This window comes from Nyctibius grandis, chromosome 13 (assembly GCF_013368605.1).
Source record: "Nyctibius grandis isolate bNycGra1 chromosome 13, bNycGra1.pri, whole genome shotgun sequence".
Classification (NCBI taxonomy): Eukaryota; Metazoa; Chordata; class Aves; order Nyctibiiformes; family Nyctibiidae; genus Nyctibius; species Nyctibius grandis.
The window spans coordinates 8,309,972-8,323,863 of record NC_090670.1 but is presented as its reverse complement, the minus strand read 5'-3'; the positions used below and the strand labels follow the sequence as shown (position 1 = coordinate 8,323,863).

The following is a 13,892-nucleotide window of genomic DNA, read 5'->3' as shown; positions in this document are numbered from 1 at the left end:
GGCCAAGATGCATCTAGAGAAGCACCCACAGCAAAGCTGTGAGGGGCCACGCTGGCTCAAATCCACGTGGTCGGTGCAGAACCATACGGATAAACACAGGAACAGGGCAAAAAGCACATGGAGGGGAAAGAATCAGAAGCCAGCAACTCTCCCGTGAGAGCCCAAGTGCTGACCGTGACCAGGTTTCACGTGCTTTCACTGCAGCCAGCCATCAGCATTTCTGCCCATCAGTCAAGACTTTCCTTATTTTAAACTCTCCTTTTTTTTTTTTTTTTAAAAATGGAGTAAAGTTTCCCATCCTTCATCCCCGAAGGGAGAGGCAGGGATGGGAGAAGCGTAGCCTGCCAGCCTGCACACCCTGGGACAAAAGTCCAAGCTAACACTGAAGCCTTGAAGGTTCACCCCAGCCCCCAGGTAAGAGGAGCATTTTCAAGACTGACACAGGCTTAGGAACAGCTCCCCTCCTGCTCTCATGCTATTTTCAAACAATGACATTTTTTTCCAAAACAAAGTGTTTTGCAATCCTTGAGCAATCCTTTCCTTTTCCAATAAAAAGTGAAATTCTCTTCATTCTCCACCAGTCGAGACGCACAACCACAGGCACAACCACCAGCTCCAAATCCACCCAGCCCGCAGACGGCCACGTCAGAGCCCTCTCCCCAGGCTTCTGCGCTGGGCTGGCACCAGGCAGGTCTTGCTGTACCATGAGCTGCTCACAGAAGATTGGGGAACGGTTAAATTTTAACTTGAAACTCTTGCCCTGAACAGCTTGACTTGTCTTCTGAACCTAGCTCCTGTAATTGAGGGATTTCACTTAATCTATTTAACTTCCAAGCATGCTTCTTCTGCCATAACTTGTTTCCCCAAAAAGAAATTGCTTAATGTCTCAGAATATTAATATATATATATGTTACTGAAAAGCCATAGAGCTGAAGATGACCTATTTCTCATAGCAATATAAATATTTCTGGGTCCTAACAAAGGCACAGGAAAAGTAGCTCTACATCAAAAAGTAACTGAAGCCAATAAAGAGATTTGCTCTGAAATAAATTAATATGAATCAAATCCCAAGGAAGCAGATTTCATGGCACAATCCTCCTATGTTAACTGCCCCATAGTCTCCCAAACTGCCAGTCCAAAGGCAACATACAGTAAAATTTACATTCCATGGTCACTCAGACACACATCTGGTGCAAAGGCTCGTGCTTTAAAATAAAAACCCACTGAAAACATTTCTGGAAGAGCTTTGTAGTTTAAAAATGATACCAAGGAACTAACTGGGACTGAGCAATTTACTCCCAGAGGACACACAGGGGATCCCACCGCACATCCCCGGATTCAGCTGGGAGAACACAAGGAGTTAAAACTCACGGTGGGCTCAAGAAGCAGGAGCATGAAGGGCCTATTTAAAAAGAAGAATGAGAAATAAGGAATTTTGCCAGTTTTTACCCCTGATAAATCCGCATTCCAGTCTGTCAGCTATCTTGTTATCCCCAGAGCTGCTGAAGTGTCTTTGGCTGTAACTATGCATGACTCTGGCTCTGAGTAATGGAAATAAAGTGTGTGCGTTGCAACTGCAGCATTCCTTCCCCAACCCCAGAAAAAAAGAAAGGCAGAGTAGGAGAAGATCCTAGAGCAGCTCAGGGATTTTGGACGGAGAAGTTGGAACGTTGCTCGCACCCTACGTTGGCTGCTCACCTCACCGAACCTGCCTGGGGAAGGATGCCTAGAAGTTTTAAAGGAGATGCCAAGTTTTAGCTTAATATAGCAGCTTTTATTGTCTGCAATAACAAACAAATAAATACTCTTCCAGATTCACAAGTCCGGTTTAGCTGGCAATTCATACCCAGCAAACATTTGGAAGCAGTATTGTAAAATTAAACAAAGCTATCATTTACAGGAAACCCTGCCTCGAGTACAAATTATAGAGTTGTTAAGTTTATCTGGCAATGCCTTGCCCCTGAGTGCTATATAATTATTCCTAAATTTTTCAGGAAAGAATGCAAATATTTTTAAGCCATAATTCATTGACAAGGAGGAAGTCTCGTTTAACCTTTTGTGCATATTTTGATACCTAGAAATTAACCCCTACTCGCCACAACTATTTTTCAGTATCTTATTGAGCTGGCTGGCTGGCGAGCGGGATCGTCCCGGGTTTCGGCAAGGCTGGCAAAGGCTGGCCGGGAGCACCAGGCTCGCCTGGCATCCTCACCCGCTCACAGACTGTGTTTTCAGAGCAGCTTCGGGGCTGGTTTGGAGCAGCACCGTGCCAGCCAGGCTGCTCCGCGTGGGAGCCTTCCCAGTAAGGGAGGTTTCAGGCTGCTGAAAAGGCTGGCTGTTCTCACAGGGGTTACGGCTAAAAAAGTGGTATAAAGGAGCCTTTAATAAAGCGGAGGGCTGAGTTATGCGGAGTTTTGCTAGTTGGGCGCCTGCCACCGGCATCTCCACGTCCCTTTGGCAGGCTGGATTCAAACAGCCCTGAGCACCATCCCTTCCAGCCTCCTCTACCCACCAAGACACGGCTCTCCAGCCAGCCCCAATTAACCCATATTAATTAGCAGAAGCCACGTGGCCGAGAGCAGTGCCACCTTCCCCAACCCAAAAAGAGTTCCGTTTTGCAAAGGAGAAGGTCAACTCATCCTCTGCCCGGGCCCTCCCTCCAGCAGCCGAGCCCTTATCTACCACCAGCAGCAAATCGTTTGGTGTATATTTCTAAAGAAACGGTCACTTGCAGCCGAAGGGGAGAGGGCATGCATCCCCCAGGACAGGCAAGCGGCATCTGCAAAGCCACACACACAGCCCCCAACCCTCCTGACAGCACCCACTGCGTGAGCACCCACTGCCCTGCGGGGACTCATCCTGCTCCGGAGCAGTGCTGCGCCCGTGGGGTCAGCCATGCCGACCATGCCCTGCCTGCCCGCACTCAGCTCTGCCGTCAGGGCTGCTCGGAAACCACACTGCACCCGCTATTAAGCTCAAAAGGGAAAAAAAAAACACACCACCCAACCTTACCTTTTCAAAAGGTAGTGCTCACACTATTGTCTTCTCCTCTCAGTGACATTATTTATTAACTAAGAGCTCAGCAATGGGTGTTATCCCCAGCGCTATCCGGCAGTTTCTCGGCACCGCTGCTCAGACAGCGGGATGCTGCGGGAGGCAGGCGCTGGCAGCCTGTCCTACAGCAACGCCACGGCTCACGACTGCTCAGACACGGGAAGCGAACAAGTGCTGCATCAACGGTAGGCTGCAGCAGTTACTCCAGTAGCTTCGTGTACACCAGCAATATCCGGGATGCACATCAACCGTCACAGATCAGTGTTTCTGATACGTGGATCTTGGAGGCAAAAGGACCTTCCTTGCCAAGAGTTTTAGCTATAAGCACAGTACTGAGAAATTACCCAAAATGGATTTAAACCCAGCTCACTAAGGTGCTACAATATTCCAAATCGCTACGATGCTTCAAACTGCTGACCTGGGTCTTTCAGAAGTTGCCCCAACAATACAAGCCCCTTCTCCTCCTCTCCTTTGCAATGACAAGTTGTGAGCTTTCCTCCGTGCCCGGAGCTAGGGAAGGGAGCCAGGCCAGGCTTAAAGCCCTCGCGTTCCCTCCTCGCCCCAGCGTGAGCCCAATGCCATGCTCAGGGAGCGGAGAGGCAGGAGTGTGTAAAACTGAACTAGCAAGCGATTTCACTAGAAGAAAGCAATATCACTGTGAGAGCTAATGAAAGCAAACCACAATTATTGTGTAAACACTGCTGAATCATTAGCAAACGCTATCAAAGCCATTTTTCCTCCCATTGAGAAAAAAAGCATATGGTCCTATGGCACCCTCAGCTCCATCTCTGAACTGAGCCAAAACTCAGGAGGAAGCCTGTTTGTTTTCCTCCAGCCCCAATCAACCCAGTGGCTCCGACCCCTGATCTGCACGCCGGGTTTCTGCCAGCCGCCCGCTCCCGGTGCCTCTCCCTGGCATTGACGCCGGTGCCTCACCGCCTCGTCCCACTGGGCACCCTGTGCTCCCCCAAAACTGCCAGCCACCACACTTGAGAAACCCAAAGGTTGGCAGGTGGGCAAAAAATATCCACCCCACACTACTCTGAGCAAAGGTAAAGCCTGCCCAGGTGCCCATGCGTACCTGGCAAGGGAATTATTTACCATCATGCTTCTAACTGTGCTGGTTTCTTTGATCACATAAATGCCCTGTCCTCCCAAGGGAACAGGCCAAGGAAAGCAAGGGAGGGTGCAGTAGGTTATTTTTTCCCCCTTAGTGCTATCATGCAAAGTCTCTCCCTATCACAAATTTATATTTAGTAGCACCCACCAGAGCTGGGCAAAGCTGCTTGCTCTTTAATCTTCCAGGGGGCAAAGTTACCTTCAAAACAAACAAGTAAGCAAGCTCCCTGGTAAAGAGGACACTGCCAACCAGTTGGCTATAAAGACACTACAACAAGATCCTCATGTTTGTAGGAGAAACAAAAAAATTGTGTTTCAGCCCAGTAAAAATCCCGGCTCCATCTTTATGTTCCAAGAATGCTGAATCAAAACAGGCTCCGCTCTTTAAGAAGAGGAGAGTACAAAGAAGCAAAAAGTTTGTATTAAAACCCATGTAATCTTTCTAAAACACCATTATTAGAACCTGTAGCACCAGCCAAGAGTGATTTATCACCCCCTGTCATCACAGCCTGCAACACAGAGCTTTTTATACCAAACTGTCAATGCTACCAAGCTAAAGCCCCAGCTCATAATTTCTTAAAGCTGGCCCTCCGCTGCCAGCAAATCTCCTGAATACCGGGGATTTGGGGGTCCGGGGCACTGCTGCTCCTCCATGAGAGCCGCTGCCAGGGACGAGCCACGCGGGGCGATGCGACCCAGCACCGAGCATCCAGCACGGGCTGTGAACAGTGCTTCGAAGCAGAAGGATGTTGTAAGTCAACACAGGTAAACAATTCGCCAAGGGTTATTTATTTTGGCTTCTTTCAAAAGGAAAGTCAACGGGCCGTAAAGGCTTTAACTACATTTTCCGACGCGAGCACGTCTCTTCGAGGGACGTACCGCGAGGTGCCCAGTTTTCATGGGGCGAGCGGTCAGAGCTCTCTGAAAACCAGACACCCTGACATTTGGGGTTTTCCTGTGAAGTTGTTACTCTAACACACCCCAAATCACCAGTAATTTCTAGAATAGCACTACAAACCACAAGAGGTTAAACCGACTACACATTACTTCAACTAACCTAAGTGTGACCCCTGGAAAGGAACAGCTATTGGATGTTGTGGTTCTGGAGAAACTCAATTACCAAAGCCAATTTCCTATGAGCATTTTAAAAAAAGAAGGAAGGGGGGAAAAAAAAAGGCAGCAACAATGCTGACAATGTGTAAGGGCCACATACTTTCACCTCCCAAAAACTGCAGCCTAGCCTGTATAAGAACAGTTCCTATTCCCACAAAAATGTTGAAACATATTTTAAACATTTCATCATGGTTTGCTCCCATCTGAATTCGCTTAAAATCCAGACAATTCTCAACTTCTAAATTAGAAACATTAAGAGAAACACTCCTTTGAAATCCTTCACTCAGGGCAGCTCCTCTCTGCTGACCAGGCACCTTTCCTCCACCAAAACCAGACGAGTGAGGAGTCCCTCACAGGGAACTCACATACGTCCAAGTCCAGCAGCCACCGGCTGCATAAACCACAGAAAATACGAGTAGAAAGACTGGAAATGAGCAGAGTTTATTGTTTTGCTTAAAAGATGAAAAAAAAAAATTATTTCTAAGAGTGCTTTTTGGGGAGGAAGGAGAAATCAGGCAATGCTTTACATTAGGAAAAAGGCACTACAATCCTAATTCCACATTAAAATCAACATTGGCCAGCCCTTACCAAAGACCAATCCCACACGGTTGGGACCCACACACACACTTTTTAAGCACCGTCTCCATCCCTTCAAGCAACACACTTTGCCAGCAAGGTGATGCACTCCTGCCCTTGGGTACTACCACCCCTTCCCCATCCCATCTCGCCCCTCTCCCAGGCCCCACAGGGACATGAGATGTGCCAGACTGCAAGGCATGAACCAGTGGGGAAGCAGGGCAGATGTCTGCACCAGCCAGAGCTGTTTGCAAACGGAAAACAGCATCCTAAGAAAACCAGTGTAGCTGCATCATCATGCGGCAAAGCCTGATGAAAGCCCATGCGGCTGCCACCAGCCCCATGGCTGCCACCAGCCCCACACACGAAGTCTCCGATGCCTCCTCATCAGCTCCCCTCTTCCCAACACGCTGCTTTTATCCAGGCATTGCTCCTGGACCAGAAAGATGTAAACAAGAAGAAAATCACAAAGGAATAAAGACGGTGCTTCAGCCGCAGCCTCCGCAGGGCTGCACGGGCAAAGAAAACCACAAATGGCCTAAAATCTCTGCTAGAAAAGCAAAATAGTTTCGTGAAACACTAAGGAAAAGTCTTTAACAAACCAGGAAGCAGGTAAGATGGGCTACAACAAAGTCGTTCTCTTCATTAAAATGCTTGGCAACTAAAAAAATAACCCAAGCAGCATTCTCCCCAAGATGCACAAATCCCAGCGAGCAGCACGAACTGCCCCTTCCAGGGCACCAGAGGGGTTTGCTATGGGGCATCTTGGAGCACACAAGGTAATTCAGGGAGCAAGGGGGAAATTTAAGAGTTTTCCAGGGGCCCTCATATCCCTTAGCAATGGGAGAAGGAAGTTATCTTCATAATCTCAAAAGAAAGAGAAAGCAGGAGGAATGTGAGGAATGCGAGGAGGTTATTGCCCCAGAGACCAGGGCTGGCAGCCCGCTCTTGGCCCCCCCCCCGCCCCGGCTGCCGGGGAGGGGATGCACACCCTGACCTCTTTGGCTAACAAGAATTCCTTGCCCCACCACCACCACCCGTCAGAAAGAAAAAAAAAAAAAGGCGGAACAAAAGCGAGGAATCAGACCCGGAGGGTCGCTCCTCTTCTGGAAGGAGGCGAAGAATTTGGAGCAGACAGGATAATCCTGATGCTCCATGCCATGGTTTGGGGAGCGAGATGTGAAGGATTGAGCCCTGGCAACCGCACAAGTGTACATCCATAGAAGTCCCATGGTGAGTACCCCTCTGCTTAACGGGGAGACAGCTATGGGTGGAGGGGACGGGAGGCGAGAACCACGCATCTGACACCTCTCGAGAAGCGCTGGCAGCCCTCCTCTATCCACGCAGGCTGTGGGGCACTGCCAGAATTGGCAACCCACTGCACATAACCAGGACGGTGGGATCTGCACAAGCCACCAGCCAACACCACAGAGCAGGCTAAGACCATAGACATCCCCACCCCGAATAACCTGGGACCCTTCCAGCCTCCTGACAGAGGTCCCAGCCTTGCGGGGCAGATGCTACCTGCACCTCCGAGACAGAAGATACTCGTCTGGGACCTTCTCCCATCAGAGCCATCTCATACCCATTACTCGCACGCAGCAGCGATGCTTCAGCCTGAACTTCTTTGCCTTCGCAGGTATCAAGGATAAATACTGTAGCAGAGGGGAGAGGCAGAGAGCTGGGGCAAACCCAGTGCCCCGCTGCCGTGCCAGCCTTGCTCTGCTGCCGTTTTAGCAAGAATAAAAAGTCTGTTGACATTCGAAAGCCACAGAAAATCTCCCTGAAACTACAAAACAGTACTGAAAACATTGTGCAGCTCAGGCCTCCTGCACAATGTACACACGTCTATTCAGCCTCTTAAAAAACAGCTACATGTCTAAGGAAACATCTGATAATTAAGGCAATTTTAACAATAGATAATAATTTGACTATGAATTGTATGGAATGTAATGACTGCTTATTCTGGCAGAAAAAACAGAACTTTCTATGAAGTGTCTGCCAAGGAAAACTATACTCCCACTCAGCCCGGACCACTGCGAGCAGTTGCTGCTAACCACATGTTTCACGCTGCCGGCTGCTAGGACACAGCGCGCCACTGCGCTCGAACAAAACCCCGCGCTGCAGATTCACAGGGAGAAAGGAGAGTCCCAGGCAAGCGGCAGCCGGAGCCGTGAGTCACCCAGGGGCTGCCGCCAGCTCTCCCTGAGCCACCGAGCCGCCAGCACTGGGTGACGGGTGCTCGCCAGTGGCCTGCAGGCGGCTTGCGTGCTGCCAGCTCCCCCCTCTCGCTGTTTCCAGTTGTTAAATGACATTAGAAGCAGCTAAAAATACTTCAAGCGATTCTCTCGTTTACTTTTCCATGCCAGAACTTGCATTTGCCGCAAGGATGTTCTCCAACGGTCACTTCCCCACCCATGGGTGGTCAGGCAGTTTCTCCACGAATGAACACCAGGCAGGAGAAACCACCCTGCCCACCAAGGACCACTGCTTTCGCTGGACAAGAGTCACTGCAAATGGTTACAGCTGGTGACCAGGTAGCTCTACACCTTCGAACGGATGGCGAGGAGGACCTGGTATTACCTGATACTTCTCATAACCCATCAAGCCCAGGAGCTGTCTCGTGCAAACTGACTGCAACAGGCTCAGCAGTGCCAGACAGCACGAGTAGCACCGTCCTGGACAAGCTCCAGAAACCGTTTCTCAGTTGGAAGAAGTCGCATGGAAGAGAAGCGTGCAAAAAACTAAAAACACATCTGCTGAACTTTATACATAAACCAGCAACGCCAACAAAGCTGCCTGCCCGATCGACCAAGGCGGCACACCTGGGTGATGCATTGGTGACAGCACCTGGCTGACAGCCATACACACTCCGGGGACAAGCGAGCAGCAGGACATCGGGGCACCCCTGCCTAAGTCACTTTGGCCAAAATCCCGTGAGTCCAAAATCAAGGGCCAAGTGATTTCCTCTGTCACGGTGAAAGAACCGCTCTCCATCTCTCCCAAACAAATGAATGCAGCTATTCCATTAATCTGGTTTAAACAGAGACAAAGGTCACACCGAGCATCTTTACTAAGACTGAACACTAAGAGTACTGCTTGCACCCAGCTCCCTGCAAAGGCAGGCTCCAGGCTCGCTCTGTGCTCCCCAACAAGGCGTCTTTCACTACAGCCTACCTCCACGCCACCACGAAATCCTCACAAGAAAATAGGACAGCGGTGCCAGCAAGGGAAGGCATTACACCTCTGCAGGAAATTCGCAGGTTAACCCATAAGCCTTTCAATCAGCAGGCAAGATTTTTCTTTTTTTCCTTTTCAATGCAGGAAAAGAAACATCTATTTCTTCCAATTAGCAGGAAAGAGGAAGGAATTTCCATCTGTTTAACACCTGAGGGCAAGAAGGAGCCTCTTGAAAGAAAGGTTGGGGTTTTCTGTTTTCAAATCACAGCCACCCACTGTGGGTCTCCGGATGCCAATGACACCAGCTCACTCTGCATCTCGCTCTGCAGCCCTGCAGCCACACCAGACCAACCAGCGTAAGCAGCCCCTGCAGACAGTCACTCCCAGGGAGTTTTGCTCCATCACCACCACAGCCCAAGACACATGAGTTCAATAAGGAATGATACTTCCCAGGTAGCGTTTAACAAAGTGAGCAGCTACAGGCTGTAGGACCGAGACCTTCCTGAGATGCGCCCTTCCCCAGGAAGCTTTAAAGTAATCTCAAAACCAGTTACAGGCTGGTGCTCTCCCCACACCACTGACTATCTAGACATTATCAAGAGTCAAGTTTCACAAGCCAACCATCTACATCAGCTCTAGGCAAACGCTGATCTCTCCACCAACTGCAGCAAGATTGCACCTCCCCACTGCTGTGTGCTTTGTGACATACACATCACAGGGCTGTCTATAGGTGCAGAAGACCAAAGGTCACTCGGATACAAGGCAGTACCAAAGGGCCATGAGTTAGGAAATGCTTCCATGCAGATTTCTAGCAGTAGCCTGTCTTTATACCTCTAACACGAAGTTAACATAAAAGGAAACAATTTCTACATGTTCCACACTACAAATAACACATTATACACCTCTTATCAAGCAAGCAATGAGCCGACCAGCTGTGCACTTCTTCCAGAAATGCTTATGTACCCCAGCAAGATATAACCTGCAATTTATGCATATTCTAATTACATCCTAAAGCTAGTCTAAACAGATATTAAATTGAACTCCTAGGTAATTATGGCCAAGCAATAGCCATTTAATGTGTCTGAAATAGCAATAATACAGATAAAAAGATTGCTGGAATGGGCCCTTTCTTGAAAGAAGAGTTGCACTCACCTACTGCTCCAGGAGAAGATAAACATGGCAAAAAAAGTCCATGTGAGATGCTGCTAAACCTCAAATGACTCCTGTGCTCATCCAGTGAGGATGAGCTTCACCTGCTGACACACAGCCCAGTGCAGGGGCACATCTCCCCATGCTGCCCAGCTGCTTCACTGCAACGATTCAAGGCCAACGTTTTGTAGGATCAGTAATCCCTGCTCTGACAGTAAAGAAGTCACTACACTTAGAGAAGCTAATCTGCCACAGCTTTTAGGACGCCTTTTTGGAAAGGTGATCGGAAGTTTCTGCCTGTGTACTGTGATCTAAAGAAATTCTGTAAGAGAACAGGAGAATAAAGCACAATCCACCAAACTGGTACAAAAATCTAAAGAACTTGATAGACTTCGGACTTGAGTTCACGCCAGTAACAACCATGTTTCCGTACCTTATCACGGCACATTGAACCCTCTCCAGCCTGTTCTCCACCACAGTTTAGTGAGCAGAGGGGTGCTATCAAGCAGAAATCACCAGTTTCCACCATCAGCCCAATGGGATACTCGTCCAAACACACAGCTCTTTCCCACACACATTTATCTCATTCCCACTGATTAGCCAGGCTCCCAGGCAACTGCCTTTCCAATTCACTTACTCACCTGAAGGAAAACACACCACAATCACCTGAAACACCGACTGAAATCAAAGGTTTGGCAAGTGACTCGTTTTTCAAGACACAACACACACCACGGCCCTTTTGTCCTGGTGTCAGACCTCAGCCTCCAGCACTATCCCGGGCAGTATTTCCCACCCAGCTCACAGCACACCGGCTCCCTGTGCTGACCCCGCAAAGGCAATGGCGGGTGAAGCACCGCCTGCCCAGAAAGCTAAAAACCAGCAGCAGGGTGAGCCGTTACCACTTGCATACACCAGCTGTGCAGCAACACACACCAAAACCACGTGAATTTGCAGGGGCAATGTGAAACTGCAGCAGGTGTAGCACCCTACTCCAGGTTTAATTTTAAGTGCAGTCACACTTGAGGTACACCACAATTCCTTTAAAGACTTCCACCATCCTCTCCGAAAGTCCCTGCGGAGCACAATGACACTTAAAATGTAACTTTGCAAGACCTGTTGCTTTCCAAGCAAGGCCAGATGCAGACTCCCCGCACCTCTGGAACAGCGATATAACCCAGGCAATATATCCAGTGTGTCATTGCAGAAAGCCCTTCTTTTGTCAAATAATCTTACCTTGCTCATCACATTTCTCTGACCCCTTATTTCAAAAGCACAGTGTCAAACCCACAACAGCTTTAGAGCCTCAAATGGAAGCCCTGTCAGCATGATCTACTCCCGACATCCTCCAAAGCTCACCAAGTCGTCTTAAACAACAATATATAAAACAAGGACTAGGTCAAACCTTCCCAATACCAGATATACGAGGAAGCCTGCTCACGTCCTGATCCTACACCAATGAGGGCTGGGCTCAAATCAAATCCAAACCTATTTATTAGAGACCACTTTACAAAGCAGGGAGGGTGAAGGGGAGAGAGTATTTTAACTGCAACCAGTCAGACGTTTCTCATTAAAATATTTCTTGGAGAAGTAAACGGGCCCGCAATTTTATTCAAACAGATGTAGGCTGAACGCATATCATTAGTCTGACAATATAAAAACACAACCGACTGAAATCATTTTAGTTTTGTCAGTGAAAAGGACAATGTATGCATATCTGGAGGGCACACCAATGGTAAAGATTACCCCCAGCTTCTATCTTAGCCTTCTAAAGGTATTTACTTGGGGTCTGTCTGTGTTGTGACAGTGTCCGAGACTGAAATGAATGCCTCTAACACTCCACATTTTTGAGCCATTCAGTCATGCATTTTTGTTATTGTTGAAAGTAGTGCGAAATTGCAGTGCATGAGCTGGAGTCCTTGGTGGTCTCCGAGGATTCCAGCTAAAAAGGCACTTCCTTTGTTCCGCGGAGAATGCGGTCCAGTAGGTCATTCAAAAGGGGAAATAAAAGCAGCGGCCCTGGGAGGGAGATGAAGGATGAAACAAAAAGAATAAAATGTTTCGGGTGTGAGCACATTAGCTACCATTTCCTACTGCTGCCGGCTGCGAGCACTCCTGTCCCCTGGATGGGCAAGTACCTCGGGACGAAGGTGGAGGGAAGAAAGGGAAAAAAAAAAAGAAAAAAGAGAAAAAAAAAAAAAGCATGCATTTCTCCGTCCGTTCGCCAGCAGGCCGCCGGGCGAGCGGCACCTGGGGCGGGCCGGGGCCGCCCGCCACCGGGGAGAAAGGCAGCCCAAGGGCAGGCAGCGCCCGCCCCGCCAACCGCCGGCCGGGCGCGGGGAGCGGAGCCGGCAACAGGCGCGGTCCCGCCCGCCGCCCCGGCACGGGAGGGGGGGCCGCGCCGGGCTCCGGGCAGCCGCGCCGGGTCCCACCGCGCGCCCCGGCGGGAGAAGCGCCGAGCTGCAGGGAGGCGAAGCGAGCCGAGCCGGCCGCCCTGAACCGAGCTCCGGGGAGCCGGGCCGGGCAGCGCGTCCTGCTCCGGCCCGGGGGGAGCGCGCACAAAGGCGGCGGCGATAATCGCGACTCACCGCTGATCTCGTGGCTGGGCGCCTCGCTCTGGCTGAAGCCCTTGGCGGCGTAGAGCCTCCGCACTTCGGAGCAACTTTTGGCGCGGGGCTCGGCGGCCAGCAGCAGCGGCAGGCTGAGGGCGGCTAAAGTGCAGAGGAGGGGCGGCAGGCAGCCGCGCCGCCGCGGCATGGTGCGGGCGGGCAGGGGCCGCCGGGGCCGGCCGAGAGAGCCCCGAGGCCGGGGCCGGCCGAGAGAGCCCCGAGGCCGGGGCCGGCCGAGAGAGCCCCGAGGCCGGAGCCGGCCCTCCGCCGAGCCTGCCCCGCCGCGCCGCGCAGGAGCTGCGCCCGCTGCCCTGCACCCCGCTGCCCTGCACCCCGCTCCGCTCCGGCTCCGCTCCGCTGGCCCGGCGTGCGGCGGCGCTCTGCAAACTTGGCTCGGCAGGAAGCACATGGGGTGGTGGAGGAGGAGGAGGAGGAGAAGGAGGGAGGCGGGGAGGGCGGCAGCCAAGCAGGATCGCGCAGGGCCGGGACAAGCCTCTGCAGCCCCCGGGAAAATCAGGAGCTGGGATCCGCCCGCCCAGCGAGGCGGAGCGCAGCCCGGCCCTGCCCGCCCGCCTTCCCCGCCGCCGACCTGGCCCCGGGCGGGCGCCCCCTCCCCCGGGGCGCGCCCCGCTGCGCCCACCGCCCGCGGGGAGCCCGGCCCGGGCCCGCCGTCTCCGGCTGTGCCCGCGGCCAAGTCCCGCCAGCCTGGGGGAACCCCGAGCTCCCCGGCTCCCAGCAGGGCTGGCCGCATCCTGGAGCTGGGTCTGAGCTCCAGGTGGGGAGTTCCCACCTGACATCCGCGCTCCCGCCCGTCCTAGCTCCAAAGCACCCGGCAAGGAAAGGAGAAATTCCCTGTTAGGGGTCGGAAAGGGCTGGGTTGGTTCTTCTTCCTTAGCTGGAGGTGTAGATGGTTCAGCTCTGCTCCAGGTTTAATAGGTTCACTAAGCTGATGGATTTTGACATCGCTGTGACAGGTTTGAACTATGTGCATGAAGACTTGTCAAAACCGACTGTTTTTTTCACTGATCTTTTGTTTCTGAGTGTTTGGCAGGACAGGGGCCTCAGGAACACAGACGCCAAAATGCTCCGGCCACT

At 51.3% G+C, this 13,892-nt stretch overlaps 1 protein-coding gene across 1 annotated transcript in view; it reads right to left on the bottom strand.

Moving 5' to 3' along the window:
- The window catches only part of GPC4 (glypican 4), a 72,056-nt gene extending 58,814 nt beyond the window's left edge, over window positions 1-13,242 (bottom strand). Inside the window, exon 1 of the mRNA XM_068411816.1 lies at window positions 12,777-13,242. Within this exon, the coding sequence (XP_068267917.1) occupies window positions 12,777-13,206 (430 nt within the window). The 5' untranslated portion in view covers window positions 13,207-13,242. The remainder of the gene's footprint in view (window positions 1-12,776) is intronic.
- Between the last annotated feature and the right edge of the window lie 650 nt (window positions 13,243-13,892).